Here is a 26110-nt window from a genome sequence, read left to right on the forward strand (position 1 = left end):
CAAAACCTCTTTCTCTTTATTACTGTTTATTCAATGCTGTTTTTATTTTGTTTTTTAATTATGTAAAGCACCTTGAAATGCCCTGCTGCTGAAATGTGCTATGCAAATAAAATTAGATTTGATTTGATTGAGATATATATATAATATTTACTATTATTATTTCAGTTTTAAAATTGTTTTAGGTAATGGAAATATATGTGACCTCCTGTGAGGGGAAAAAAAAAAAGAAATCAACAAGGTGCCAGGTTATGTTTTCAGCAAAATATTAGAGTTGCTTACAATGAAACAGGATAGATGTTTAGAAGGCACAAGTGTTCAGCTCAATTTCCTTCCTTGTAGTAGTTCTTAGAAAGAGCACACAACACGGCGAGTGTTTTGAGAACAGGTTGTATCCGCATGGAGGAAAACAAGAGAGCAGCCCAAGTCAGCTACGGTAACCAACCAACACTGCTATTTACGATCAAACTCCCTGCTCACAGAAATATTCCTGTGACTAGCTTCCTCCCAAGCCTGAAACATAGCATGGAAATAGAGATGGAATAACTTATTAATCCTGACGCTGGGCTCATGTTTAATACATTAGATTTTAATCTGTTTACTTTTAGATGTTTATTTTAAGTTAAAAAAAAAAAAAAAAAGCAATTTCACAAATTATTCGCCAGCATAAAAGTATCACAGCATCCTCTTATCTTCATGGAAAGTTGTGATTTCCGTCGCTGAGGTGTGCTAATTGATTTTAGCATGTCTCCAGCATTCACTCCAGATCTTAACAGGCTTCTCTGATGCTACTAAATTGGTCTTAACATGGTTCATGCTCTCCTTTTCTTTCAGAGCACGTATGACCGCTGTCCTCTGGAGCTGGTTCGGTGTATCAAACACATCCTCTACACAGAGCAGAGGCTCATCAGAGAGGCTACAAATGTAAGTTTGATGCAGATGGCATTTGCCGTGTGTCGCCTGCACACTCACACACACCTCCGTCCGACGATAACGCCAAATCCTAGACCGAGTCTAACATTACTGAGTGAAGCCTAAATTACATGATAGCCCAGAAATTGGGTAATTGGATAAATGCTCTCATTTTTCCGCTGTTTGTCCASCAAATGTCAGCCTGTTTATTACGTTGTTGTAAAAGTGATTCATTAGCACATTAGCGTCTGTTCAGTTTTACGGCTGACTCTTCCCTTTTAAATTTCTCCACTTTAATGCCATGTGAAGTGCTGCTTTTTTTCAGTTTACACAATAGCCCTGCGTTCTAAAACCCTGAAACCAGCAGCGCGTGAAACATCTGACTCCCACTAAGTCCTGTTCTGAATTGATTTTCAGTCACAACATGTTTTTTCTATTTGCGAAATTGACTTTGACCRAATTAATTTCATGCTGTTTAGCCTGAACCTTCATGGCACCATGATGCACTCACAGTCTACCAGCAAGCACACATGCATTTTTTTTTCCATCTCGGTTTTCTGTGTCTCCACAGTATTTGCTTTTAGTCGCTGGGGAGTTTGTCGTCAAATACACTAACAGCAACATAGAGCAGTCAGCATCCCACCCTGAGGCCTCTAAAATAACAGCTCACCAGAGGCTACCCATTTGTATTAACAATCCTAATAAACCACCCGGTCTTCCACGTGGACAGCTATTTGTCTTTCTCATTCCTCCGTCTGTACGTTTTCCACGTTTTATTTAGTCAAGCTCTCCGGTGGGTGGGATGATGGACAGCATGTCTCAGAAGTACCAGCAGATCAACCAAGCCTTTGAGGAGCTTCGCCTGCTCACACAAGACACTGAGAATGACCTGCGCAAGCTCCAGCACAACCAGGAGTACTTTATCATCCAGTACCAAGAAAGCCTTCGCATCCAGGGTGAGACCGGAGGGCACGCACGTCAATCTTGTTGTTGCTCTAAATTAATTATTTGACTTACAGGCATTTGCAATGAGCAGCTACAGGTTGGGTAATTAGTAAAGCAATCTATAAAGGTGAAACATGTTTAGGYGGCACGGTGTGTGGCTTTTGTAAACATTTGGTTAATTGAATTGCGTCCTGTTTTGGTCCCTTTGGATTACCAAAATTGGTTCTGTTTGCTAAATGCCAGGATGCATTTGTACGAAATCARCAGCAGTGTGCATGCACAGAGATTCCTATGCATTTAAACAAGATGGAAAAACCCAGATGACAATGTCACGTTTTGGTAAGCAACTGTCGCACTAGTGGCCTTCATTTCAAAATAACCAGACAGGAAATGGGAAAAGAGAGAGAAGGGAGGTAGACATGTAGCAAAGGTCCTGAGCTCTGAAATGGAAACCGCCGACTGCTTCAGCAAAGACTAATGGCCTCCGTATGTGGGGCACCTGATCTGCTGCTGCACCATGTCCAGCTAMWGCAAGTCCTGCACCAACTTGGCTCGAAAGGCCGCTCAGAAGCCATTCCTCCTTCAGAACGCATTCAGTTTGCAAAAGCCCTTTAACTTTCAGTCACGTTTCCTGTCGTCTGACAAAAGTGAAGTTAGTTATCAGTAAGAACCATTTTTATTGTACATCTGAAGGAAAAAAGCGATGATGTTTGCTGCCTGAGAATAGTGCCTCAACTGTGAAGGACTGTTGGGCACTTCGATAAGCAGATAAAATAATCAGCAAATAATTGAATTAAATAGAATGTATGYATGTAAGTAAAAAATATATATCATTAACTTAACCTTTTCGGAAATAGATCTACTTTCCGTAATCCTAAATTTGATAAAGATTGGAAACATTACGGTTTTTTAATGCCAGACAGTGAGTGGGAGTAAAAATAAAAAGTTTTCATAACATATTTCGTAACGGCTTTTCTTTTTTTTTTTTCCTACAAGAGTCAGCACACAATGGAAGTTTTTAAAGTCTGTACTACCCTAAAGGGATTTCTTTTGAGTTAACTATTATGGCCCAGAGGGTAAAACATATTCAGTATTTGCACAAGTTAAAGACTTTCTACCTCCTCTGTTTTGGTCAGTCTTTAACTTGTCCACACCCTCTACAGCTCAGCTGTCCAGCCTTGCCACTCTGCCCCCTTCTGACCGGCAGCTACGGGAGCCTGCCCTTCTCAGCAAGAGAGCTACTGTGGAGGCATGGCTGACAAGAGAAGCCAACACACTACAGAAATACCGCCTGGTGAGAAACCTCAGTAAAAACATTTCATGTTGTTTGTTTTGGTTACACATTTTTAAAGCATATGATTTTGATTTTTGATTTTATTTTTTTGCATCAAATGCTACAAAATTTTAGTGCTCKCAGTCCATCACTGTGAGCACTAAAATCGTATTGTGATAGTTTGCACTTGTTTTGACCGTTTTCTGTGCAGGACCTGGCAGAGAAGCACCAGAAAACACTGCAGCTGTTGCGAAAGCAGCAGACAATCATTCTGGATGACGAGTTGATCCAGTGGAAGAGACGGCAACAGCTGGCAGGCAATGGGGGCCCGCCGGAGGGGGGCTTGGACATCCTTCAGTCCTGGTGGGTGTTTTTTTTCCATCTCCTGCTGAGAACACAGCCACTAGAACTCCTCACACAGCATGAAATTATGAGTTTATTAGGCTCCAGCGGRCTTCTTGTGGGTTTATCTGAAGCTTTTAATAAGAGAAATACACAGGGATATAAAGTGCACATACACAGACTGCTATTTCCTACTCACTGCCTTTGGGATCTTTGATGTTCTTATTGTTTACTTTCTCTTTATTTTATGCTGAAAATGGCTTTCTATATACTCTAAGCTCATTTTATTAAGCAGCATTTAAGCACATCTYTCTGTTGTGAATTAAAAAATATTAATAGACGTATTTCTAATGTGTGGATTTTTTTTTTTTTGTGCATGTTTTTTATTTCAGGTGTGAGAAGCTCGCTGAGACTATTTGGCAAAACAGGCAGCAGATTCGGAGGGCAGAGCACCTTAGGCAACAGCTGCCCATTCCTGGACCTATCGAAGAGCTGCTCAATGAACTCAACAGCACTATCACGGATATCATCTCAGCTTTGGTCACCAGGTGTGTGCACTTTTGTACTTAAGTATTTTCCTCCATACATATTTCTTCTGTGATTKCTTTTCTGTCATTTTTTAGCATGCTGACAACAAACAAAGATAATATGAGTAAATACAACARGGAGATTTTAATTATTTCAATTATGAAGTGGCCCCATCTCATGTAGTTGTTCCTCTCTGAAACTAATGGCCAGTTGTTTCACCCTTGGCGGCCATCAAGTGTTTGCCTTTATATTGTTGTGTTGGAATTTTGGCCCACTCTTCTTTGCAGATTTTTTTTTTTATTTCCCCACATTTGAAGTATTATTTTTTAGATATTCTGAGATGGAATTGCATAAACTCTGATCTTTATTTTAAGGTCACACACTGAAATAGTGTGACATTTTTTTCTCAGCAGAATTCAATKATGCTAAGTTGTTCAGGCTGCAGATCTCTACCATCAATATGTTTCTCTCCGGTCTTGTCAGTTCACAATTAGTTTGTGGAATCATAGAAAAGTCTTGGGGATCATTTAGGGTTGTTTTTTCCCTTTTGGTCAGCAGAGGATTTGGCCTTAGAGTTTTCACATGGAAGCCAATGTTTCCCCAGTTTTGTTTTTCTTAATGTCTTATCCTAAACACTGACCTTAGCTGATTAAACTGCTTTAGATGTTGTTCTGGGGTCTTTTATGACCTCCTGGATAAGTCGTCAGTGAGCTCTGGAAACCAGTCCTTGGACGGCCACTCCAAGGAATATTCACCACTGTCCTATGCTTTTTTCCATTTTGTGGAAAATTACTGTCACCGTTGTCTGCTAGAGCCAAGGAAATAATCTTTTCCCTCTTTCCACAAGTTGTTTTTCGTCTGTTGTTGAATTTATTTAGCTTGGATATTTGCCTTTTTTATGTCTCTTTTTATTTAGCCTACTTCATGTAATCAATTCTGTTTAATTGATTTCCTGACTCTGCCAGGTTGTGGTTTCCAAAAGTTAAATCCAGCTTTGAAATGTTTCAGCGAAGGAGGTTATTATATTTTCACTTACAGCCAGGTCGGTTTGGACTRGAAGTCATCATTTAAAAACTTCATTTTCTACTTACGCATGTCTGCTTCTTTGTCTAACATAGAAAAAAAAAACTGGTTTAATGACCTGACATATTTAAGTGTGACAAAAATAGCAAAAAACAGAAGTAATCTGTCATAAGGAAAACAACTTTTCGCAGCACTGTAACTGTTTTTTCTTATCATTATACATCRTACTCGAACAGTGTTGTTACAGTCTGAAAGAGTCATCACTRGTCCATTAGAGTAGCTTGAGATAGAGAATGGAAGATGAACCCACCTAAAGAGGTCTACTGAGACATAAGGCAGACWTTGTGAAAGAAAGGGCACATGCAACTTGTTTCAGTCCATTATTGTAGTCCCCAAAGGCCCATCTGCCAGGATGCTTTTCGCCTTTCAGCATATCTGAGCAGGAGAACGCTAAAGTTTTTGACAGCACCCTCTCACGCTGCCTCATAAGATAGTCCCCACAGGTACTGATAACACACAGAGAAGTCGTGTCATTGTCACACCAATTTATGACAGGCTACAGACAAGCCTGTGACCAGACAGTAATGCATTGTTTCTTGGGCAACGTCCTCTTTAGAGTCTCATAAAGTCTTCTGAGGTTTCACACTGTCAAAAGGAGAGAACTGTGTTCCCAACGCCACTCACCTCAGCTGCACATCGGAAGCCTTTGAGTCTCATAACAGCATCATAATTTTACTCACGCTCCCTCTGGGCCTGCAGAATTATGCTGTTGGTTGTATCGTATTCTGTCTGCCTTTTTGCTTTACGTGTTTGTGTGTTACTACATAAATGAATAATGTTGACAGAAATATTTCAAGAGAATATTTCAGCCGWAGCTTTATTTTTAGCGTGACCTACCTTTAATTCRCATCGTTGTGCACAAGGTCATTTAAAGGYTTGAMCCTGCTTAAAGGAAGCTACAATTGTGTTTTATTATTAAACCAGAGATGTTAAGATTCGCCTGCATGACTGAATCAAAGGAGGACGATTTTTAAAAACGTATTTAAATAAAATTTGTAAGGAATGAAGATATGCTGGTGGCCATGGATCAACTTTATTATTAGAATTACATTGATAATTGAAATTGGGTTTAAAATGAATAATTACAGCTGCCGTGGAAGACATTTTTTAAAGAAGCAGTGTTACGTAAACTTGACTTATTTGAGCTTTACGTCATATTATTCCGTTATTCCGTCATCAWAAACATACCTGGAATGTTGCTTTGATTCATTCATGCATGTTTGAAGAATCMTTTAATCTGCTGAGACATCCATTCAAAGGTGCTTAAATACTTGGGGGAACCGAGCGCCTCCTTTTYCTCKGCAGTTTTTGCCTGACAGACAACTCTCCACTCAGCTCCTTCAAACTAGTCAGTAGCAATTAGCAAACACTTGGTGGAGCTGCGCATCAGCTGAGTTCATTATATGAGCTACTTCTCAGTGCCCTGGTAAAAACGTTGTTAAAAGCTTATCGGAGAAGCATTGTGGGGATGAAGTGCCGAAGACAGTGACACAAAGAGCAGGAGYTTCTTAAAAAGACAGAGGCCCAATTTCAAGATGTTACGTTGCAAAGTCAAATTTCTTTTCTGTCATGTTTTTTTTATCACAATTGAAGGTAACATAGTTACTTGATTGTGCTATAAAGTGGCACTATATGCCTAAAAAATACATAATACTCTAAGAAATAAGAAAAATAACAAGATTAAACATTCATAGTTTTTGAACATCCAACTAAGTAGTCAAAAATATTCAGAATTCATTCTGTTGGAAGCAGAAATGTGTTCTAAACTCTATAAAATTTCACTTTAGCATAGTGTTAACTGTATTACAGSTGACCACATAAATAAACACCGGTTAGTTCTGCTTTWACCTCCTTGTGTGACCTTCCGTTCTGTGTTTACAGCACCTTCATCATTGAGAAACAGCCACCCCAGGTTCTGAAGACCCAAACCAAGTTTGCTGCCACAGTACGCCTCCTAGTGGGAGGGAAATTGAACGTGCACATGAACCCTCCACAGGTCAAAGCAACCATAATTAGCGAGCAGCAAGCCAAGGCATTGCTGAAAAATGAAAACACAAGGAAGTAAGTTTACAGCGCTCCTTTTCTCTGTCAATGCAAATTTAAAAACATTAAAAAAAAGAAACATTGCTGTGTGTTATTTGGTAATTATAAATCAGAGATAACACAGATCACATGTRGGGTTTCTCGAGTCTACGCAAGACGCTTCCCATAGAGATCAATAAACGAGASCTTGTTGAGAATGATATTTCTGTTGTAGCCTCTTTCCACAGCTTAGCACTGAGACATGCCTGGAACCTGAACAGTCGCTCAGAGGAATCTGTGGTGTAGATACAGAATCCATTTTTAGCCTCTTTCACAGTCTCACTCCACATTCATCCTATAACTTAAAGAGAACCTCCACATCTTCTGGTCAGCTTGGCAGCTAGTGGCCAAAATGGGGAATCAATTAAACAGTTGAATCATCATCTGGTCTGTATCATCTGCTGTAAACAACATGCTCAAAGACGKTTGTTCACTGGTCCAAAGTAGATAAGATGGTCTTGGTGATAGCTGCTTGTTCCAATTAGACAGGAAAAACACCATTCTAGGAAGCCATAGGGGTGGAAGATTAGAAGCACTGCAATTCTTRGCACACGAGTCCATCACATTAGCCAGAAGAGTCAATTTGCTCATTCCTTAATTGTCTTTTTGTTCCAGTGAGAGCAGTGGAGAAATTCTTAACAATAACTGTGTGATGGAGTACCACCAGACTACAGGCACCCTCAGCGCTCACTTCAGAAACATGGTGAGTGYATCCGGGTAGCATTCACAACGCTGTGGTTGTTACTGCAAATTATTTGCTGTAACCATTTGTTGTGATAAATTCTGTTGATTGGACTTGATTTGGAAAGACACACACCTGTCTGTATAAGGTCCCACAGCTGGCAGAGCACAAACACAAAGCATGAAGTCGAAGGAGTCGTTTGGAGACCTCTGAGATCGGATTGTCTTGAGCCACAAACCTGGGTTTGTGCTGCTTTGAAGGTCACCAGAAAGTGAAAACACATTATTCTAGTTATGCATCTCACAGAGTTCAATTCTACCCTGCAATCGAATTCTAAAGATGAAGGTTATTTCTTTCAGATATGTTGAGCCATAGAATTAAAGTAGAGAAACTAATATATTGATGAAAGGTATGCAAAACAAATCCATTTACTTACACAACTCGTAACCTTCTCGGGTCGGTGTCAGGACACACAGGTGCCCCGCCCTTAACCCACACACCCTACGGTGCTGTGCCCTAACAAGTGAAAACAGTTTTCGTGGAACCAGGTGGATGTACAAAATACTAGGTAGTTCGGTCTATATTAAGACGTGCTAAAAATAATCTTGTGTTTACATTTTTTTTTATTTACCTTAAATATTCAAAAATACAACTCAACCATATTTAGTAGCTAGAATTTGGAGTAGTCATTTTCCATAAAATGTTATCAGTCTCTCACTTRACCTCTACGTAAGATTGAAAGACGTCTTAAATGTTTTCCACTTGTGAGCAACKTTTTAGCTCTTGAATGATTGATTTCAAAATGTCTTCAATGTCCAATTATGGGTCTGTCCACGTGTCTCACGCTGCTCTACAGGTGTAACTTTAAATTTGACTAAAAACACCCTCGGTCTGAACAAAATCCCATTCCAAAGTCTCAAATTTGACATGGTAAAGTTCGAAAAGTGAAGTGGATCAAGAGGAAAAATTATCTAAGCAACTCGCATTCCAGGAGCTATGAAAAGGCAGGGAGCAGAAAACGTCAATGATAAAAGAGTTCTCATTTGAATGCTATGTAATTATAACGGCGATAGAGACTTTATGTGCAGGGGGTGAAACTGGAAGCACTGGAATTAAATGCAAAACTCAAGTTAAAAGTTATAAAATAAACACCCAAACAGAGAACCGCTTGAGACTGAATAAGCTGAGGACGGTGGGACTCTAGCGTGGACAGCGGGACGAGACTATGCTTTTCTTTTTCTTTTTTTTCTTTTTTTTTTTTTTTTTAGTGAAGTTGCCTCCAAAAAGGGCTGGAAAGTTCAAGGAAGCAGTCTGTGTTTGTGTTGGGGAAAAATAGCTCTCAAAATATGGAATCCAAAAAGATTTCAAAGAATACAGGGCTTGCTTTCATGCTATTCAAATACCAGGATGTCATTTGATGAGCTGAAAGCTGAATTTGAACTTGGTCTGAAATATTGTACGCTTGGCCTCAAAACTTTGTTGGATTAAATTAGAATAATGTTCTCATCCAACCTCGCTCTTCACCTTTGGAAAAATTCAGATAAACAAGAATGATCACACAAAGGGTATTATCCCAAAGTGCTCCAGTTTTCTATTAGCACAATCGTCTGGAAAATTCACAGAAGAGGCTGAATGCCTGGAAAAGAAAACCTTCAAACKGAAATTTTTGACAAACTCTGGGAAAAGGGTTCTGCCACAATGCAATAGCAAATCAATAAAAGAACACACTGAATGTAATGCAATATGTAAACGGTTGATGCATGCTTGTTAAACATGCAGAACTTCATAGRTACTACAACAATATCACACTGGACTTATGCATGAAAAGTAAAGTGTTCCTTTACTTTCCTTTGCATGGAAAGTAAAAACATATTACATTGAATCCTCAACCTTTTCTGTGTACTGAAAAGTTTATTATCATGAGAATTCGTGSACCTTCTCAGATTCATGGACGAATTGTGAATCTGTGGATAAAGCGGATCTTAACATATCTTYCCCTTGAAAGAGGATAATGTAGGTGGACATTGTAGTTTTCATCCTTGAGAAAATCTTACTAGATTTGCTTTGTCAAAACGATTTTCTTTCAATACAGTTGGATTTTTTWAAATTATATATGATTATGATATATTTTTCCGTATGTAGGGTACCTAATTTATTCAGACTAGGACTGTTTTGTAATTAGTATTTAATTGTTTTTATTTTATTCTGCTGCTAAAAAACTACAAATCAGAATCACTTTATTGTGATTACCAGTAGACAAGCTCACAGGCTAGGAAGTTGATTTGATGTGATGGTGAAAAAAATAAAACAAGAATATGAAGATGAAAAATATACAATATATAAACAGGTGCAGAGTAGCAGGTGGATGGCGTGGTTGTGTTATGCCAGAGTCTTGTTCATCAGTCTAATGGCTGAGGGGAAGATACTGGTCTCGTGAGGGGAAGTTCTGGTCCAAATGGGCTGCAGTCTCCTGCCTGGTGGGGAAAAGCAAAACGTTCCCAGATTGATAGGCTGCAACCAATGCTTCTTRAAGATCCTGGTAATTTTGCATGTCCCTATTGTTTATAATGTGCATTAACATATTTAAAATCTCATCTTTTTTGTAGTCTTTGAAAAGGATCAAGCGATCGGACAGACGTGGAGCAGAGTCAGTCACAGAAGAGAAGTTCACCATCCTGTTTGAGTCTCAGTTTAGTGTTGGAAGCAAYGAGCTTGTCTTTCAAGTTAAGGTAAGGCTGTACATAGACAAAAGTCAACAATAGAGTTACATTGACGTTTACAGGAAAAGACTAGAATTAGTTTTTTGTTTTTTTTTTTAATTGTGGAAATCAGTTTATCCTCAACAAAATCTGAGCTTCTGATAAAACGTGCGGTTTGCGTGCGTTTCTATGTATTTTTGCTGTACGTGCACAATTTTGGTTGCATTCATGTGCCGACTGAATGTTGTTGTTTTTTTTTCTCTGAACAGACATTATCACTTCCTGTTGTGGTGATAGTTCATGGTAGTCAAGACAATAATGCCACAGCAACTGTATTGTGGGACAATGCGTTTGCAGAGGCAGTAAGTAAAATGTTTGTGTGGGATTGTGTGTCTGCTTTCCAAATTTTCTGTAGATGTGGTCGCATTTTCAAAATTCTTGTGCATTTTTAACTCTTCCAAAGTGTCTATAGATATATATATATAAAAAAAGACTAAACTCAATTTTGTTTTTAGCTTTCATTTGTGTCTTGTTACAATCTTTTCTCCTTGAAGGAAACAGCAGTTGAAAGTTATAAAATAAACACCCAAATGAATAATTAAATCTATTAAATAAAATATAAACTGGAGACAAATCTCACAGATCTGAATGTGGTAGCAATACATTTTTTAAACACTAAATAGTTGAGTCATAAAATAAAAAGTTGAGGCATCGTTTTTGCATTTAGGACCAGTAGAGTTTAAACATACATGTACAGAGAAATTTATTTTAGTCAGGCCTGGGATAATCAATGTTAAAGCTTGTTTTCAAGAATATTTTGTGGAGATATACAAATGTAAGACTACAATTTTTCTGTTTACGAGGCACATGTACATTCCTTTACACTTTAATAGAAAGTAAGTTGTAAAAGCAGTTTTTTCTTTTTAAACATTTACCACATAAGTAAATACTAAAGTTATAAAGTAGCACATTAATGTAACAGAGCTTGGTGTTTAACTTTTTAATAWAGGCAGTAAAAGTCGGGTAAGAATTCCTTTCTTTCCTTTTGGTCATAAAATCTTTGGCACATATAGCTGTGTACACATCCTGTTAATAAACATCCAGCTTTAGTCTCATTTGCTTGCATTGCTACTGGTAGTTAGCTTGTATATCATAATAGCAGTTAGCAATTCCTTTCAATTTCAGATTTAGTTTATTTGATAAGTTTGTGCACAAATTCAAGGAACTTGACTTTGTTTCCACTTTATATTTGCGTCTGAATTATGGTGAGGTTACTTTTGGGTTTGACGTCTTTTCAAAATCTCTGTTTTGGCTTCAGAGAGAAACAAGTTCTTGATCTTTACTGTTTTATGCTTAGTTTATTCWTGGTTTTATTGAAATTTTTCTCATTAAGCTTCTTTTTTTTGAGTTGTTGCCGTTTAAGAAAACTTCAATGTACTTGAGCTTTTTCTTTTTCACAATTTGTGYTGATTATGTCTATATTTACAATATAATAAGCAACCAATATGCAAACATTTSAACCTGGAACCCAAATGCATAGCATGTGTAGTCGTCACTGGAACAAYGTCATTGATTAATGCACAATTCATAATGTCGTAAGCGAAAAGCTGCTTATAAGAATGTATGTTCATTTTTGTGTGATGTCACTGAAAGTTTTTTACATTTTGTTCCCATCAGGGTCGAGTGCCTTTTCTGGTGCCAGATAAGGTGCTTTGGCCTCAGCTGTGTGAAGCCATCAACATGAAGTACAAGGCAGAGGTGCAGAGCAACAGAGGGCTATCTGAGGAGAACCTGGTCTTYCTGGCTCAGAAAGCTTTCAGCAGCTCCAGCAACAATCCTGACGACTACCGGAGCATGACGATGACCTGGTCACAGTTTAACAGGGTTAGCACCAGTCTGCTTACCTCGTGATGCTCTGAGCAAACATGCAGCTTTCAAAAATAGTGTTCAGTTTGTCTGTTATCGTCAGAGTTTTATCACTTTATTTAGATGGGTTTTTTTTTTAAAGCCCTGAACTCATAGTACATAATGTGTTTCAACCGCAAGCTTTGCTTTTTTGGCAGCTTTCGTTGTCGGTAAGAGATTCATACACGGAAATATTTCCTGTTTCATTTGTGGCATCCTCGCTGCTCCTTTCTGTGGTCAGCTTGAGTGAGATTTCTTCATTGGCAGTCAAGTCTTCATCTTAATTGTCCTGTTTGTCCACATAGAATAATGCCGGAGGCTGGATTTTACTGGCTTAAAACAGCCATTATGGGCTGAAAATGCATCTCCATTCCCCATAYACTATCTTTCTCATTGGCTGATCAAACCATTATGCGTCAGCCCTTTAGAAAAAAAAAGTGCATGAAGGTCATACACAAACACACAGCTATATCCATTCACGCAACACACATACACAGTGGAAATTATGTATTAGTGGTGGGACTCGATAAAAATTTTAACTCAAGTTAATTAATTGCAATTAACATTTTAATTGAAAACTATATATCTACAAAAAGCAACATTTTCAATTTAAAAACACCTTTTGCTGCTAAATCATTGAATGAATAGAAAGATATAACATATTTTTTGTTTTTTGAGCAGYTATTTACATAATTCAACCATAAAATTGGTGCAAAGTGCTATTGTGCCCATTCAGCTTTCAAGTATTTCAGGAACKTCTTTGAAAAAAATGCTTCTTTAGAAATGTGRACGCTAACATTGGCATTGGGGACGCCTCTTCTTGATATAGCTTTCTTTTTAGCCTTGACAGGCTAACTCCTYTTTGCACAATACGCATGCARCAGCAGTCTTTTCCAGGGTCCCATAAGACTGGTTTATGAAGCCCCAATGGGCCAAGAGACGCAAGTTTGGTGTCCATTCCTGCTGTTTGCGGATGTGCCTTGTGCATCAGATTAATGGGTGTACCAGAAACGCACACATACAAAGATTCTGGCTGGAGCCACTTTCAACAACAACAACAACAACAAAAATAATTGTGTTAAAATGTTTAATGCTTTAAAATCTATGTAATATATATATTAATCAAAAATTACTTGTTAAAATCWTGTCTCTATATAATTTTCATTTAAGTGAACCAAGCTGATTTAGAGAAATGTGAACAAAATAAATAAATCAGTCAAACTAAATCCTGCATGGTTTTTAAGAGATTTCCCGCCGTCATATTTTCTKTCCACAGGAAAGCCTTCCAGGAAGRAACTTCACATTTTGGCAGTGGTTCGACGGTGTGATGGAGCTTACAAAGAAGCATCTCAAGCCTCACTGGAATGACGGGTAAGGAAGCTGCAGATTCAGTTTTAGTGCTTAGCTGTAAATCGTGGCTGATGAGACACATTCGCTAAAACACTACAKRAAMTTCATTCATTTCATTTTGACTTGTTTTATTTCACTTTCTAAGGCRCTAAATATTTTTGTACATTCTCATTTTATGTTTCCCATGGCAACTAGCAAAACAAAAATGAGTTAAATCAGAAGTGATTTCTTTGTATTTATGTACAACATTCTCTTTGTAGAGCCATTCTGGGCTTTGTGAACAAGCAGCAGGCTCAAGATATGCTGATGTCCAAACCCAATGGTACCTTTCTTCTGCGCTTCAGTGACTCTGAGATCGGAGGTATAACAATTGCGTGGGTGGCAGAAAATCCCAACAAAGCAGGTASGATGTGCTGGATGTCACATTTGAAATTTGTTTTGGCTTTAGAAGATGCAAATGAGTCGAACAATGTCTGCGTCCCTTTCAGAAATGTTGTTCTTTGCACAGCTTTGAAGCTAGTGAAGTGTCAACYGCAAGAAAAAACAGGAAAACAACTTGGTATCTCATGTTATTTGTATTGACCTCTTCAGTAAGACATATGTCTTGCGTAACATTTGTCATTTCTCATAACTTTGGTTTATTGTGGTTTTCTTTGAATCATTTCTACAGGACCCTTTGCAGCCACATTGCTTTATTCCTGTTAAACATAATTTTCTATTTAAGAGATGCTCTTTTGTTTGACAGTTTCTTTTGATTTAGGTGGAATGTCTGGAGCATTTATGTTCAGTCAGTGTCTTTCCCTGCTCAGCATGCTGTGTGTGTTCACAGCTCTGAATTGTGTCAGAGCAATCACTGCTCTGCAATGCMACCCCGGATCCAAGAGGGTCATCTAATAGTTTTAAAGTTCTCTAAAGCGATCCTCCTGCAAGGCTAAAGAAAATTGCAAATAAGCAACTCTGGTTCTACAAATGAAATAGAGATGTGATCTTGCCATTCAGGAAATGRCTTCTTCATTTGGGGGAAAAAAAGTGCCTTTAATCCAGCTGTGTGGGGGATTTGTGTCTTGACTGACCCCACTTTCCAAAAATCTAGACATCTGGTGTCTGGTCCAGGGCTGTGGCCAAATCGTGGGTTTGGCTGCAGCAGCAAAGACATCTCTGAGGCCCCAGCTTTCCAGAATAGTCAATATCAATTATAAAGTTCAGGGGCTGTTTGAAGAAATGGGCACCACCCTTCAAAAGACTTGTGACCTTAAGATGAAGGTGAAGTCTTTTGATATCCCCCCTCCCCCAAACCTTCAATTAAATGTTGGTAACTTTCCAGGAAGGACCCAAAGTTTTGCTGGCTTCTCTTGTGGTTTTGTCTGAAAGTGTATTTCGTGCAGCAGGCAGCACAAAGATCCTTCGTTGGAGTCGTCAAGACACTGCTTGGAAAGTCTCACTTGACTTCAAAAAGATGAGATAGCGACTTTGTCCCCCCAAATCTTTTTTTTTTTTATTTCGAGTACTGACATTAAAAAGTCAGTGCTTGAGGTCAGTAGCTGAATGACCTGTTTGGTTCATTCAGTTGTTTTGTGTGAGTGTCTTAAAGTTCATTTACTTCGTTTCATTTCATTATTCATTTCTTGGTTGAATTAAATGAACCACTAAATTAATTTATTGGTTCAGCAGATTACAGTACTACCTACTGTAATCTACTGAAACAGATTACAGTAGGTAATCTGTTTCTGATTACCTACAGACTGGTCCCTGTTGGCAAAGTCCTAATTGGTCTGATAGATTGTTGCGGCACAGATGGTTTCATGGTGATAGAGCTGACTTCACTATGTTTAGATATATACAGATACTGTCACATATTTTACCTAAAATGCAATAACAGAATTTGAACCAGGTGAAGCAAAAAACTATGTCACTAGAGGAATTCTGGGTAGAGCACATTTACAAAGAAGTCAATAATCAGAGCTGGGTGAAATTAAGCCAAAAAAAAAAATGTTCTCTCACAATTTAACAACAGCATCATATAGGATGCAGTTGGTTGGGATTGTTTTTTTTTTTATCTTGATAGTTTGTTTTTTTATTCTTGTATTCTTAGGTTAGGTTCCTATAATAAAATTTGCTTGATGGTGTGTTCTTTCTTTTTAACCCGTCTGTAAATAAACACCTGCTACTTTTCCCAGTGATAACATTTAGTTTCTGTTCTGATACCTCCTCATCATCTGGAATTTACTCCAGAGAGTGATTGCTGTTATTGATAGTTAACTCTGTGTGTTTAGGTGAGCGGATGGTTTGGAATCTGATGCCCTACACAACTAAAGACTTCTCCATTCGCTCTCTGGCCGACCGAATTAGCGATCTCAATCACCTCCTGTTCCTCTATCCTGACAGACCCAAGGATGAGGTGTTTGCCAAATATTACACGCCACCCCTCTGTAAGAAACTCTGTTCAAACAAGCTCCAAAATGACTGAAGCAAGAAGAAGATTTTGCTAAAAACTGAAATTGTTTTTACAATTTTCTCAAATTTCTTTATAGCTAAAGCGGTGGATGGTTACGTGAAACCACAAATCAGACAAGTAGTGCCTGAGTAAGTATTTCCTGCCCGTACTTTTCCGCTTATTCCTCCATTTCTGTTTTGCCTCCCTACTCTTCCTTCTCTGCCATCCACTTGCCTATTATTCTGAAGCAGCATTTAGAGTTAATCACCCAGGGCCGGACCTTGAATTCAGGTTAGCCATTAGTTAGCTGTTACAGTTGGAGGAGGCCAATTAAAGATGGCGGGGGTTCCTGCATAAGCTTGTCTTCCACTCATCATATGAGTTAGGCTTGTTAGTTATGAAGCTGCACCGCCTGCCTATCTCCATGGTAGGTTTCGCAGCGCTTCAGAAAATGGACCCAAGGATATAGAAAAGCACAGGAAGCACGCTGAGAATTGTTGCTTAGGAAACCGCCGAATCAATTCTCATCAATCTTTTGTTCCAGATTTACAGTTTAATTTTTTTTTTCTTTTTTTTTATTGGGTGGCGGGGGTTTCTTTTGCAGCTTTGCTACAGCTAATCCAGACCCAGCCAGTGTAAATTCATCATATATGGAACAGGGTGCCTCTCCAGCACCTCCTAATCACTCTCACACTTATGCGATGTACCCTCCCATGTAAGTTGACAAGACCCTCAAAAATATAATCTCCTCTCTGTGGATTTCTGTTGCCTTGTCCAGGCGTGAACGTTCTCTGCTTCCCTTGACAGGGCTGACCCCGTGTTGGACGGAGACGGCGACTTTGACCTCGATGACACCATGGATGTGGCGAGGCATGTGGAGGAGCTTCTGCGAAGGCCTGTGGAGAGTCAGTGGGGTGGCCAGCAGTCCTGACCCCTGACCTCGTGACATGCAATGCAACCAAGCAAGCCCTGCCCTAACTCCTGCCCCACCTGTTGTTAACATGGTTTAATTCCATTCATCTCTCTTTTTCTTTTTTTTTTTTTTTTTCCAATACCGCTATAATGTAAAATTGTTAATAATGGCTGTCTGTTTCCTTTTCCTTTCAGTGTAAGAACATGCATGTCAGTGATTTCCTATAGTTTATTCGTGTCTCATACGTGTTTGTAAAACAGACTAGATTAAACCAACCTACAATGTTACAGTGTTGTGAAAAACAAAGGAAGAAATATTGTCCATGGAAATTGTGCATGTATTTTCAATTGATCTTAAAATTCATTTTGAAAAATATGCTACTGTATGATGTTATTTCAGAAGTTGAATGTTTCGTTGTTTTTGTTTTGTTTTTTATTTTATATTATCTGCTTTGTAAAATTGTTATTGTTCTGCTAGTGACACTGATCTTGCCCTTTGACAAAAGAGAAACTTTAAAGAGGAGTTTTGCCTTCGCTCCTGGGAAAATGATTCATTGCTTGTCAGTTATTCAGATGTCTATACACTAACGTATGGCAGAGTTGCTCTCTCTCTCTCTCTCTCTCTGCGCTCTGCCCCAGACTGCACACACATCAGAACACGGTACTCGCTCGCAAGCTTAAGATTTATTTGTGTCCGATTTGTTCACCAGCTGCAAAGGAAAGGAGCTCACGCACCTCCCTTGCTCTCACAGGGCTATATGTCTTCTCTTTATACACAGAAATGCAAATCTAAGCATTTACCTAGCGCTGCAAGCTTGTCCTCTCAGGTCCCACTGCTCCCCTCATCGATGCTACCTCGCATTGGTCTCCTGACAGTTGTTCGTATTGGTTCCTTCACTGTTTCTGCACACCCYGTCTCCAGTAGGTACAGTCAGTGAATTTTGTGTTCTAGTAGTTTCCTTTGACGTTTGTGAAGAAGATCCCTCGCTGCAAAGGGGCAAACTTTCGGCTGTTTTATGCTTGAAGCCACTCTCGTGAAGGTGTCCGGGGTCATGAAGTGTCTTGCGTCTGTTTGGTTATGCCTAAATATTCTGCGTTTTCTGCGTCCTCGTTCATTTATTTTGTGTAACTGCATCATGACACTGTGGCATGTGCATGTCTCTTTGTGACAACTTGAACAAGCAAGCAGCAAGTGTTGCAAAGCAAAAAAAAAAGAAAAAGAAAGAAGCCTTTAAAGGTTTGCCAGACCGAAGGTCTGCTGCCAGATTCAGAACCTGCAGGATGTCACTTTGCTTCGATGTTTGACTTCGTCCTCAGAATCAGACTAATTATTGTTGTGCATCCCCCTGTTCGTTTCACATAGATCGGAATTAAGACAGTGTTGCAACCTCAGGAATAAATTGTTGCGGAACCAGTGTTTAAGCCAAAAAAAGAAAACATTGTATACAAAAGATAATGCATTTATTTTATATATTATATTGTTTCTGTGGCACTCCACAGTTGAATGTAACCACTTTAGATCAGACTAAAGATTCACAGACAGTTTGTGGAAATTTACGTAGAACCAGAAGTAACTCACTTACAAACAATACAGAGAAATCAAAAATAAATATGTATTTTTTATTAGCTTCTTGATCACTATATTTAATGTTTTCCCTGATTTAATTTCTTTTTATTTTACTTGTCCTTTTTTGAAGAAGAAGAAGAAATCTCAAGCCGCAGGTGACTTTTTGACAGAACCCCACTGCCGTCCTTCTCATCCCTTTTCAGATTTGTTTCACTGTAGACCGTTCATGTTTCAGTGAGATAGATGGCGCTGTCTGTTGTTTGATGTATATGTACTATGTTTGTTGTTTGAGTTTATCACTTGGAGACTGTTCAAAGAGCCACAGCTGTTGAGTTGAGAAGAATAAAATAAAGTTTTATAAATAAATTAGTTTTGATTTTATTTTTTGTCAAAACCCTTTTATTATCTTTTTAAAAAAAACAATAGATAATTGAATAGGGTATGTCTCAAGTGCAAAATTGGGACAGTTTGTTACCCCAACAATCCAATTCTCAGTTTAGTCAGAAATTGTTCTGTTTTTTTTTTTTTATTATTTTCTTTATTATTATTATTTTTAGCTGTGCATGAAGAAAAACCAAACTGATAACTGGGTGGAAGGCCACACAGAAAGGTCCAGATATCCAATTAGGTATTTCCTTCCTGTAATGCAACTCTGTTAACTGTAAAATCCAATTAGATTTTTTATTATTTTATTTTTTTTTACCGGTAATTTGACAAATCATTCGCAAACCAGATAAACATCATGGGTATAACTGCTTATTAGATCCTTAAAAACTAATCAAATTATTTAAAGGGACATATTGAGTCTGCTTGKGTTKGTTGTGCACTGCAACTTTTACTATGATTTATAAATCATCTTATACTAAAAATAAGGAGGATGGTTTTATCCCATGAATTAGCAAGCATAATCCATGTTAACATTTTTTCCTTCCTTAAAGTAATTGTCTTCTTTTTCCTTTACACTCACCAGGACACCAAATTGGAGTCATGAGATGGACAKGAATAAATTCAGTGTTGAGGTTTCCACACTGGCTAACAGCTACTTTCRCCTTAAAACCTATGCTAACCTTTTGTGCTTTGATTGGTCAAGCTTACCATGACGCTCCGCCCCCATGCGGAAGTAGCGCAAACCTCCAACAAATAAACAGTTCTAATGGCAGAGGTAGAGAAACAACGCTTTACATGAAACATTTTTGCCTTAACCAACGCTGAGGCAAAGACGACAGGGGAAGAAAAATTCTCCAACGAGTCGCGCATCGGGTCTGTAAGGTTATTTGCGAGAAACAACGGAGAAATCAACGTTAAAGCCCAAGTCTTTCTCAGCCGAGGGGCACAAAGTCTCATTGTGATGAGAACATTTTGTCGGGAGCATTTTGCACGTGCAAAAGTGGGTAAGCAATAACTTSAGAGCTTTTGCAAAAGGCTCAAAAGTAAACCTTAGCATAAAAAGACACTTRGATGTAAATACAGCAGTTACTACAGTATGTTTTCATGCTGCCATAGAGCATTGATTTTACAGACATAAAATCAAGCGTACTTCACTTATTGATCTTTGATCTGACTACCAATAAGTGTTATGACAAAAATTGGATGCTTACTACGAGTTACCTTCGTGTAGATCAGGGGTCACCAACTCCAGTCCTCAAGGGCTACCATCCTGCAACTTTTAGATTCACCTCTGCTCCAAAATGTCTGAATTTCCTCACCAGCATTCATTCCTCTCTGCAATAGGCTGGAAATGAGCAGTTTATTTGATCYAGGTGTGTTTGAGCAGAGACACATCTAAAAGTTGCAGGACGGTAGCCCTCGAGGACTGGAGTTGGTGACCCCTGGTGTAGATGAACATGTGGTCGTTGCCGTCGATCACAGTTTCATTCTATTGGATGTGAAGTTGGCTGCAGRCCCTGATCAATTTCTTGCATTACTCCAGACTCCATTTGAGTTTTGGAAATTGCTTTCCACCCTTTATACACTCTGGTCATGGCTGCCAGGATGACATGTAACAACTAACACTGACAACTTTGGACCATGATTTCCCATGATTTTCCTCAAAATCTTTATAACCGCAGTGCTTCAGCAAGACAACATTGTCGGAGGTTCAGCGCCTCTGTGATAGGTGTCATATATATAGAAAAAAMCCACTATGACATCCAGACCTTGACRATTCTGCCTCCATGTGACAGTTTTTATGTGGTTCTCCTCCAAATAACTCTAATTTWTATGACTTTTGTTTAGATCCTAAACAAACTTGCCTCTAGATGCCACTCAATAATTTGAGTTTGTCTTAGAGATCAAAACAGCAAGAGGCTGCTATAGGTCCTGTGATGACACTGTAGAGTTTTTGGAGACTTTTAAGCATTTTTTTTTAGCTTGATTTCAGACATTATGTAAATTGATTAGAATTTGTAAAATGATTAAATATCCATATATTCAAATATTTTATCGGAAGCATCTAACGCTCAATAAGTTTGTTTCTGCCATCTGGTGGGAAAAAAGAAGCACTACATTTGTTTTTATGCGTCTGAGCTGAAGTCTAAATACCAATTAAGTTCCTCATGTCATTAATGTGAAAGATAAGAKAATCTAATTTACAATCAAATTCAATCAAATGTAACTGGTTCGTCATTAAACGATTTTCTTTATCAGTTATGAAAGGTTGGGGATTTCACTGCTTGCATCAACACCATGAAACCTAATTATTTCTATTGGATATATTACATTGCATTCCAGTCTTATCTTCAGGCTTTATATTGGATGTGCWGCCCACCATGTCAGAGGCTGAAATCTTGTGTTTGTTAGTGATGGTAATGAAAGAGGACATGGCTCCTACACAAGTTTCAGCAGAAGTTTCTTGTTTGTGTTACAAACTGATGCACATAGAAGGTTTTCCTGCGGCAGAGAGTGCCACAGCATAAAATCGACCAATTTGCGCAGAAAACCTTCAAGGTTTCAACTTCAAACTGGAATCAAGAAATAGTTCTAGTATTTAAAAAGTTTTTAAAATGTGTGCATTTTTTCCCCATTTTACAGAGATTTAAAAAAAAAAAAAGACTCCTAATATTACATAAAATAAAACAAACTGCTCAAGAATTTAAATAATTACATGGTAACTACAAAAKAATTTGTAAGAAACAATATTTTTGAATTGATTTAGCATTAAGGTTAAGTTGCTGATGAAAATAGCACTGACTCGTGTTCATATAATTGATATCATTACCAGATYGTCATATAAYCACCTGGTGTTAAATCATATAATTCCCCACKTTTTGTGTTTGGCTCACCCTGGCTGGCTTTAGAGAAAAGCTGAATTGTTTTTCTAATTCCTGTTAACAACCACTAGATGTCAGTAAAGTCAATTAAATAAGCTGTGACTATTCATTAACAGTTCAGTTTGACTGGTATATACTGAATTAATTTCAATTTCTGTATTCAATGGCATCTGGGTGGCTTGGATCATATTCCTATGAATGAACAGTTTTTGTTTGTTTGTTTGTTTGTTTGTTTGTTTGTTGTTTTTTTGCCTCACTGTCACTTGTGTCCGATAAGCATTCTTGCTGTTTACTGCCACTGGCTTCTGGAAAAACAGATACATGTAGCTGTCATGTTCTCCACAGTCTGATCTCAGTAAATAACAACACTTGATGTAAATTATTGTGAGTTTAAATGAGCCACTCCTGGCATACAGCTTGAGGCCAGCCAAGCATTGCCAAGATGTCGACACAAACAATTTAACCTTCTGAGATGATCAGACCCAGATGTYTCAGATCTTTGCTACCAAGGGAACACTGTAATATGACCTCTAACTGCATTTAAAGTTTATTGTAATGATTTAWCTGTGATCATCTTAGGTCATCGATTTAAAACACYGGTGCATCTTCTCACTTCTGTTACTGGAATTTCAGTGTGCAAATTTATTTGGGTGATGGAGAAAACCTCAGATTTTATTCTAACAACTGCATTTACATACGAAACAGTCATTTACATATCCGTTATGAATGATTTTAGTCATGGTTTCAGTTCCTTTTAATCTGAAGAATAACAGGGACAGGAAGCATGCTGACAAAGCTTAAAAAGACACACCCTATTCTCCGCAATGATGAGAAGCAGCAACTTCCGTTTTAGATATCATCTTTCAAATGTAAAATAGACGCCTGCTTATGTGTCTTGGTCTTGTGGTTTTATTGCTGCAATCAGTATCAACGTAAACACGAAAGCTCCTACTACATTCAGTGCTTGAGGAACAACTGGAAAACACATGACTTTTTGTAAGCGGCAATACAAAACACAATTCTGAATCATAAGCAGTTGAGGACCATCTATTTTTTTCCCTCTGATCCTTCTGCATCCAGTTGCTGAGGGTTCCGCAAACTTTAAATCCGTATTTTGATTGGTGAGATATGAGGAAGGACRTGTCTGACCTCAGACATGTCTGACCTCAGACATGTCCTCCTAACAGATACATTTGCAGACTCCATTGATCAGAACCCCAACAGAATTTGCAGCGGGATGGAGGTTGCCTTACTGTATGCAGCCATGTTTGACATCCTGCCACAGGAAACGGCAGCAAACCTCAATGGAAAAAAGCAGGTGTTATTTAAAAAAAAAAACATTTCAGACTTGTTTATGCAGCATACAGTTTTACTACCTTGTTTGAAATCACACGAATAAATAACATGTTTACTTCCTTCCATGCTTTCCAGTCTAGCTGACACTACAGGATAATCCGGTGTAACATATCCAGTGTCTGTGGTTGGATCAATCAAACACACATTTTAAAAGGATTACTGATCACACTCTGTGGACTCGTGTGAACTATAAGTTTGAGGCCTGTTTCATCAGTGGCCTTTCTACATTAAAGTGAGGCAGCTGGGTCGAGTGAGGAGGCTTTTAAAAGCAGAAGTTTTGCTAAATTATTTCTGAGTATGCATAATACATGACCCTGGGAGAGCACGAAGGAAAGTAGAGGCAAGCAGAGAGCGAATGAGGGGAAAGAAAGGAGCATAAAATCGCTCCAATCTCTACGTCCACGAAAACAAAGCCTCAGTAATACATCCTGATGAGTCCTTTTCTTCTTAAACTCTTTGCAATAACATTCATTCTCTTAATTTTGTTCACTTTCCCCAACCCTCTCTCGTTATCCTTTCTGTGTTTGAAAAGGAGCTGGACCGCACAGGTCCTCTCATGTCTTTAGGATATTATTACCCAAGGGCTGAATGTACAGAGACATCTTAATGAATTTCACCAGATGTGAAATKAATCAAAAATATCCTTCGATATATTTTTGTCCTCTTAATTTTGGCGATGATTGCTCATAGCTACGGAAAAGCCAAAATGTCTACATTAATTGAAAGTGGTRCAAAGACTGTCAGTATGTGACTCTGTTGAGGTATTAAGGAAGATGTTTTATGTCGTTGGCTTTCGTGTCTCATTTTCTTGTTGACAAAAAAGTGCTGAGTTTGCTGTCCAATCAGTACTCTGATGCCACAGTCAGTAAACTAATGGTACTGKTGGCACGTTGGGCAGGTGTCAGATTTATSTGGAAAAGAAAATCAACATCTCCATCCATCCTTCCATTTTCTTACACCCTTGACCCTTAGTGGGGTCGGGAGGGTTGCTGGTGCCTATCTCCAGCTCAMGTTCCGGGCGAGAGGCGGGGTCACCCTGGACAGGTCGCCAGTCTGTCGCAGAAATCAACATCTCCTTCAAGCTTATTTGAAAATGAAAGTATKAAAAATCTCCTAACAAATGGTAAGGCTGATTTTSAGCTACCACCAAAAGACATGGCCCGTAAAAAAGCAACTAAACACTCTGGGGTCTTTGCTCCAAAAAGAAGACCTTGGACCACAGAGAAAAGTCCTGTTATTTTTCTCTGTCCAGCTTGGATAGTCCTGATGTTATCTTTGGCTGAACTTTCCAATAGCAGGTCAGGTTAGCACTCTGTGAACAGTCAGCTTCTTTAGCAATGACCCTCTGTGACTAGCTCTCTTTAGCCCACCCATGTGAGATCATCCATGTAGATCATATAGAGAAATGACATTCATGGAGCTCATGCTCTGCTCTGCTGCACTGGACTCTGCCCAAGCATGCTGATCGTGATTTGATTTGCACTCTCAGGTTATAAATGGAGTCTCATTATCTCAGTTTGCTGCTCAAGTCACATCTGATGATGCAACATTAAATGCCTTACCCGCCGTTGTTGGGATCTTTGCTAGACTGACCACAGAAACGGAGGCAGATGCTTAGAGAATGTCTCCAGAAATGGGCCGTACAATGCTGTGTGACATCAGTCTTTCTAATCTCTAAACGTAAACAAAAAGGGCTGACAAGGCAAAGTTTACTTCTGCTATARGTTTTGCTAATTGCCTCGCAATCAATGCATMAGAAGAATGGAAGTGGGGAGATGGAACAGCATCTTTGCATCTTTGATGAAGACTGAGGAATAATAGATGAGTAGATGTTAGTTTCCTTAGTCTGTTAAGTGAACAAACCAAATGAACCATGTTGATACTTTATATAGAARGTCATATATATTTCACTTGTGTCTACATAACGTTTAATCATATGTAACAGAGATGTTACATAGGTTGTTTTTGCCTGTACGTACATGGAAAACTTGCTTTTATTTAGTAATGATTCATAAAAAGCCACAAAGTAAATGGTTTATTGCAGGATCACTTTCTCAAAGAGAGGCATTCAGAAAAAAAAAAGAATTAAATCTGGGTAACTTCATTCGGTAGAGAAAAGGAAGGCCTAGTCAGGGTCTAGACTTGCATCTGATTGAGAGGCTGTGGCTTGAAATTATGCTTGAAAAGTGTCCAGTGTAGCTGAATTGAAGCAATTCTGCAAAGGGGAGTGTTTCAAAACTCCTCCACAGTGATGTAAAAAAGCAATGGCCAATCATCAAGAATTATTGACTGCGCTTGTTCCCACCAAAGGGTAGTGGCACAACTATTGGTCAGGTTTAGGGGGCAGTTACTTTTTCACATGGGGCCAGATTGATTGATTTATTGTCTTAATAAAAGATCATTTGAAAGGTGCTTTGTGATCCACATTTTTAAATAATAAAAAAAACTATTAGATTTAATATTTTTCAGAACTGTAAATCACTGAGACTTTTGCAAAAGAACAAAACATAGTCAAGAAGTAATGTGAGATTCGTTTTGTTTCTAGTAAGTCGGGAAATGTTCCAGAAGCATTACAAAGATGATGGGATAATAAARCCAAWATGTAAAAAGCAAAAATAAAGACATTAMACTGACAAATTTATGAGGCATCGTTATGCTCCCTCTTGTGGACAAAATACAATACTCCAAAAAAGCTGAGTTTTGTGATTGACTGGGGAAAATTATGTCACTTTAAAAAACAAAAATACTGAAGTTTGTAAAAAAATTAAAAAAAA

The 26110-nt window shown here is 38.5% G+C and overlaps 2 protein-coding genes across 3 annotated transcripts in view; both read left to right on the plus strand.

Annotated features, from left to right (window-relative positions):
• Positions 1 to 18371, plus strand: part of stat5a (signal transducer and activator of transcription 5a) — a 56644-nt gene extending 38273 nt beyond the window's left edge. For both annotated transcript variants that reach the window (XM_008417057.1, XM_008417056.1), the window contains 16 exons: positions 832 to 921; positions 1691 to 1865; positions 3018 to 3148; positions 3339 to 3490; positions 3862 to 4017; positions 6962 to 7141; positions 7778 to 7865; positions 10451 to 10573; positions 10813 to 10905; positions 12221 to 12427; positions 13725 to 13819; positions 14059 to 14201; positions 16072 to 16227; positions 16330 to 16381; positions 16837 to 16947; positions 17040 to 18371. In XM_008417057.1, the coding sequence (XP_008415279.1) occupies positions 832 to 921; positions 1691 to 1865; positions 3018 to 3148; positions 3339 to 3490; positions 3862 to 4017; positions 6962 to 7141; positions 7778 to 7865; positions 10451 to 10573; positions 10813 to 10905; positions 12221 to 12427; positions 13725 to 13819; positions 14059 to 14201; positions 16072 to 16227; positions 16330 to 16381; positions 16837 to 16947; positions 17040 to 17163 (2076 nt within the window). In that variant the 3' untranslated portion in view covers positions 17164 to 18371. The remainder of the gene's footprint in view (positions 1 to 831; positions 922 to 1690; positions 1866 to 3017; positions 3149 to 3338; positions 3491 to 3861; positions 4018 to 6961; positions 7142 to 7777; positions 7866 to 10450; positions 10574 to 10812; positions 10906 to 12220; positions 12428 to 13724; positions 13820 to 14058; positions 14202 to 16071; positions 16228 to 16329; positions 16382 to 16836; positions 16948 to 17039) is intronic.
• Positions 18372 to 20044: 1673 nt separating this feature from the next.
• LOC103469405 (inactive phospholipase C-like protein 2) overlaps positions 20045 to 26110 on the plus strand; it is a 75018-nt gene continuing 68952 nt past the window's right edge. The window contains exon 1 of the mRNA XM_008417058.2: positions 20045 to 20098. Within this exon, the coding sequence (XP_008415280.2) occupies positions 20060 to 20098 (39 nt within the window). The 5' untranslated portion in view covers positions 20045 to 20059. The remainder of the gene's footprint in view (positions 20099 to 26110) is intronic.

This window comes from Poecilia reticulata, linkage group LG8 (genome assembly GCF_000633615.1).
Source record: "Poecilia reticulata strain Guanapo linkage group LG8, Guppy_female_1.0+MT, whole genome shotgun sequence".
Taxonomy (NCBI): Eukaryota; Metazoa; Chordata; class Actinopteri; order Cyprinodontiformes; family Poeciliidae; genus Poecilia; species Poecilia reticulata.